General features: G+C 37.5%; 1 protein-coding gene across 1 annotated transcript; it reads right to left on the bottom strand.

Annotated features, from left to right (window-relative positions):
* Positions 1-2,196: 2,196 nt before the first annotated feature.
* Positions 2,197-3,318, bottom strand: LOC104656871 (calmodulin-like). Its single transcript, XM_030913594.1, has one exon. It carries the CDS (start codon positions 3,248-3,250, stop codon positions 2,801-2,803), a length of 450 nt encoding a protein of 149 aa, XP_030769454.1. The 5' UTR covers positions 3,251-3,318; the 3' UTR covers positions 2,197-2,800.
* Positions 3,319-5,579: the final 2,261 nt, after the last annotated feature.

Raw genomic sequence — 5,579 nt, 5'->3', positions numbered from 1 at the left:
ACTAGACACTTAGCAACAGACATGAATGAAGAGGTAAATTGGCTGATGACATTAGGTATTATAGCGGCGCCTGCTAGCATTGCTATTGTTATGCATCTGTCAGCATTTCCATTATAAACACTGTTTTTTAGGGATATATATATTTCAATATAAAAACTTGCCTTAGTTTTTAAAAGTTTTTTAAAGATCATAGTAGACATGGTCCTTGCCTGGTAATGTGTCTTATTTGTAAACTAAGTATTTTGTGTGTGTAGAAATTAATTTAAATTATATTTAAGTTATTGAAACAAGATAGTAATGAAATTTGAACTTAAACTCTTTCTTTAGCTAATACTCACAAATGACTCCAACTGAAGAATGTGCTTTTAAAGAATGAGTGATTTTGAAGAACATTTAAAATCTACAATGTGAATTTGAATATTTATATAATGTTAGATGAACTGTGTTGAGGACTTTATTTCAAGATACGAATATAGGCCCAAAAACAGTAAATCTGATCATTTTAATCAATAGAGATTTTTGTTTATTGGGTTTTTTTTTAAGGGACTTTTCCATGTGCTCTGTCATATGCTAAATGCAGTAGAGAATAAAATGAATAAAACACAGTATCTGCCTAAAATAAAGTCATCCTACTTGGGAAATTAAACATAGACACTTCTAACAATAAATGAAAATGGCAGTGTATATGTAGCTACATTTTATGCTGATACAATAGAATGTTGAATTATTTGTCATAGTAAAATGCACTATCTCGATATAGTTTTTCTCCCTTGTAAGTACCTTTCAACAGTTGGCCAATACATGAACTTTTAAAACTCAATTTCAATTTCACAATTAATACATGCTGTTGAATTCTTGACACATATGTGGGAGCCTTAAAAATCCTTGGGTAAGGCCGGGCGCAGTGGCTCACGCCTGTAATCCCAGCACTTTGGGAGGCCGAGGTGGGCGGATCACGAGGTCAGATTGAGACCATCCTGGCTAACACAGTGAAACCCCGTCTCTACTAAAAATACAAAAAATTAGCCGGACAGGGTGGCAGGTGCGTGTAGTCCCAGCTACTCGGAAGGCTGAGGCAGGAGAATGGCGTGAACCTGGGAGGCAGAGGTTGCAGTGAGTGGAGATCGCGCCACTGCACTCCAGCCTGGGCGACAAGACAAGACTCCGTCTCAAAAAAAAAAAAAAAAAAAAAAAAAAAAAAAAAAAAAAAATTGTTGGCTAAGTAAGCCTTTGTGAATAAGACACTTTTCTTCCCTGAGATGATACCCAAGAGGTGTAAAATTCCTTTAGCAATACATATTTTAGGTAAGTTAAACATATCCCGTGTGTCCTGGGAATTTTAAACTCATTTGGCAAAGCTAAAACTCTAGGAAAATTCAACTTCCCACCTACTCTGTACCTGTACCTGTGCAGCTACACACAGTTGAAGGAAAACATACAACCATGAAGACTAGTCTCATTTTAAATTCATGGCTGTGAACCTGGAGAGGATACTTAATACAGCCCATCATTACATGGTGCATCCGAAGTGTCTTCACTTTTCCACTTTGATGACTATTTCTCATTTCTGTTTTCCAGCCTTAGTACCTACTACCTCATTTCACTCTCAGCTAAGGATCTTGCTTCCTTTTTCATTGAGAAAATGAAGGCATTCAGCTGATAATTACCACCCACCACAGCCAACCTTCTGCACTATTTCTGCACTCACCATGCTGCTTTCCTACATGGTTCTGTAAATGAATAACATTGTCACTACTTAGGCTAAGCTCTCCCTGTATATACCAGATCCACATATACAATACACAAAATATTATTTCTGCCATAAAAAATCCAAAACCTATCTTTTGATTCCTTTTCTGCCACAAGTTTTGCAATGTGTTCAAGAATTGTCTCAAACCACCGCCACCCTTTTCCTATTCTCTGTTAATTGTAAGTGAATAAGGCACTGCACTCTGCCACTCCACCAAAATTGCTCCCCTATATGTCACTAATAGCCTCCTTGCTGTCAAGTCCAATAGCCGATTCTTGGTCTTAAATGCAACTTTCTGAGAAATTTGGTCCAGTTGATCATTTCCTCCTTCTTGATACAGTTTCTTCATCTGGCTTTGAATATTCCACACTCTCTTGGATTTCCTCTTCTCTCACATCTTTATCATGCTCTCTGGTTCTTCTTTTTCCTAACCTCTTTTTATTTTTATTGTAATTTTTTTATTGGAAAACAAATATACAACTTGGAATGGATTTTGAGGCAAATTGTGCCATAAGCAGATTTTAAGTGGCTAAACAAAGTTTAAAAAGCAAGTAACAATAAAAGAAAATGTTTCTGGTACAGGACCAGCAGTACAAAAAAAAATAGTGTACGAGTACCTGGATAATATACCCGTTTTGCAATAGTGCAACTTTTAAGTACATATTGTTGACTGTCCACAGTCCACGCAGAGTTACAACTCCACACTTCAACAACAACATGCTGACAGTTCCTAAAGAAAACTACTTTAAAAAAGGCATAATCCAGATTTTCCCTCATTTGACCAACTCCATCTAATTTTAGATGTGCAGAAGGGCTTAGATACATCCAGAGTAAGCCACATGCAACATGTTACTTGATCAATTTTCTAAAATAAGGTTTCAGGACAATGACAGTAAGATAAGGGAAAAAAACATGGAGGAATGAAGTCCTAATTACTATGCATGCATATTTTTTTGACAGTAGGGAGAAACCTTTTACAGATAAATTACAAACAAAGAAAAGGCAAAAAAAAAATTGTACAAGAAATTTAACACATTCTGTACAAGGTCTTCACTTTGCTGTCATCATTTGTACAAACTCTTCATAGTTTACTTGACCATCACCATCAATATCTGCTTCCCTGATCATTTCATCAACTTCTTCATCTGTTAACTTCTCTCCAAGGTTTGTCATCACATGGCGAAGTTCTGCAGCACTAATATAGCCATCGCCATCCTTATCAAACACACGGAATGCTTCTCTAATTTCTTCTTCACTGTCTGTGTCTTTCATTTTTCTTGCCATCATTGTCAGAAATTCAGGGAAGTCAATTGTGCCATTACCATCAGCATCTACTTCATTAATCATGTCCTGTAACTCTGCTTCTGTGGGATTCTGCCCAACAGACCTCATTACAGTTCCCAATTCCTTTGTTGTTATAGTTCCATCACCATCTTTGTCAAATAGTGAAAAAGCTTCTTTGAATTCTGCAATCTGCTCTTCGGTCAGTTGGTCAGCCATGCTGCAAGCACTACCAGTTTCTGAGATGTGACCACACAACCAGTCAGCTCGCTCGCTCCACTCGGACTCTTTCCTAACCTCTTAATGTTGAAGTGATTGGTACCTGATTATCTCTCTATGTCTCCTCATTCTCTTGTTGGTCTTATCCAGTCTTCAAATAAAATCTATATGTGGGTCAGACATGATAGCTCACGCCTGTAATCCCAGCACTTTGGGAGGTGGAGGTGGGTAGATCACCTGAGGTCAGGAGTTCCAGAGCAGCCTGACTATCAAGGTAAAACCCTGTCTCTGCTGAAAATACAAAAATTAGCTGAGGGTAGTGGCAGATGCCTATAGTCTCAGCTATTCAGGAGGCTGAGACAGGAGAATTGATTGAACCCAGGAGTCAGAGGTTGCAGTGAGCCGAGATTGCACCACTGCACTCCAGTCTGGGTGATGGAGCAAGACTCTGTCAAAAAAAAAAAAAAAAAAAAGGAAAAGAAAAAAGAAATAATATTCTATATGTGGATGTGTGGATGCTGTCTAAATTTATAACCAGCTCAGAACTCTGTCCTAAATTCCAGACTCATATCCAACCACCCACTCGATTTCTTCATTTGATTCTCCAATAGACAAGTCAAATTCAGCACATCCAGGATGAAACTCCTGATTGTCCTCCAACATTTAGAATCCTCACAGCCTTTTCTATTTCATTCCATTTCCTTGGGCCAAGACTATGAAATTATGCTTAATTCTATTTCCCTCACACCACACATAAAATTTTAGAAAACCCATTTTGCCCTGTCTTCAAAATGTATTCATAATTTGACCACTTTTCACCACTACTACTTTTTCACTCTTATCACTGTGGGCCAAGCCACCATTATTTCTTAGCTGGACAACTGCATTCAGCCTACTAATTGGCTTTTATGTTTGCCCACTTGAGTCAATTCACAATACAGCAGTTAGACGCATCTTTTAAAAGTGTAAGTCAGCTTGACGGGATGGATATCCCATTCTCCATGATGTGATTCTGTCACATTACATGGATGCCTGTGTCAGAATATCTCATGTACCCCATAAATATACACATCTACTATGTACCTTCAAAAATTTACAATAGAAAACACAAAAAGCGTAAGTTAGATTATGCCATTCCTCTGCTCAAAACACTACAAAACTTCTCATTTTATCCAAAGAAAGGCCAAAGTCGTTAAAATGGTATGTGCGATACTACATGATTTGGTCTCCACCCCTCCACCTCCCTTTACTCTTCTTTTTTACTCTTTCCACCCAGACTGGCCTTCTTGTTATTCCTAGAAATTAGTTCACCTGAGAGTAGGACTTTTGCATTGCCTATTTCTTCTCTTTGGATTTCTCTTCAAACACTTCTACACAAGACTCATTTCCTCATCACCTTGGAGCTTGTGCTCAAATCTCACTCTTTCAATGGAGCCCATCTGACCTGCTAAATCATGGCTCTCACGTCTAATATTCTTGATTTCACTACTTTACCTTTGCTTTCAACATAGCACTTATCATCCTCTAATATGCTATGTACAAGCATACCTTGTTTTATTACTCTTTGCTTTATTGTACTTGGCAGGTATCTTTTTTTTAAATGACGAATTGAAGGTTTGTGACAACCCTGTGTCCAGCAAGTCTATTGGTACCATTTTTCTAACAGCATGTGCTTACTTTGTGTCTCTGTGTCACGTTTTGGTAATTCTTGCAATATTTCAAAATGTCTCATTATTATTATATCTCTTATTATATCTTTTATGCATCAAATAGCACTCATGAGCACTCTTTGATGTTACTACTACAATTGTTTTGGAGCACCACAAACTCTGCCTATATAAGACAGATAACTTAATTGATAAATGTTGTGTGTGTTCTAACTGCTCCACAGTGATCTCTCATCTCTCTCACTTTCCTCTGGCCCTCCAATTCCCTGAGAGAGAAGAGTATTGAAATTAGGCCAATTAATAACCCTACAATTACCTCTAAGTGTTCAAGTGAAAGGAAAAATCACATGCCCCCCACTTTCAATCAAAAATTAGAAACAAGTTTAGTGAGAAAGAAATGTTGAAAGCCAAGATAGGTTGAAAACTAGGCATCTTACGCCAAATAGTTAGCTACGGTGTGAATGCAAAGAAAAAGTTCTTGAAGGAAATTAAAAGTGCTACTCCATTGCACACACCAATAATAAGAATTCAAAACAGGCTTACTGATGATATGAGGAAAGTTTTAGTGGTCTGGATAAAAGATTAGTTCAACCACAATATTTCCGTAAGCCAAAACCTAATCCAGAAGAAGCTTCTAACTCTCTCCAATTTTATGACTGCTA

Source organism: Rhinopithecus roxellana, chromosome 12, assembly GCF_007565055.1.
Source record: "Rhinopithecus roxellana isolate Shanxi Qingling chromosome 12, ASM756505v1, whole genome shotgun sequence".
In the NCBI taxonomy this organism is placed as follows: Eukaryota; Metazoa; Chordata; class Mammalia; order Primates; family Cercopithecidae; genus Rhinopithecus; species Rhinopithecus roxellana.
The sequence above is the reverse complement of the archived record's forward strand: the minus strand, read 5'-3'. Positions and strand labels throughout refer to the sequence as shown.

Excerpts from the sequence above, each read along its gene's own strand:
- LOC104656871 (XM_030913594.1), bottom strand. The coding sequence starts at position 3,250 with ATGGCTGACCAACTGACCGAAGAGCAGATTGCAGAATTCAAAGAAGCT.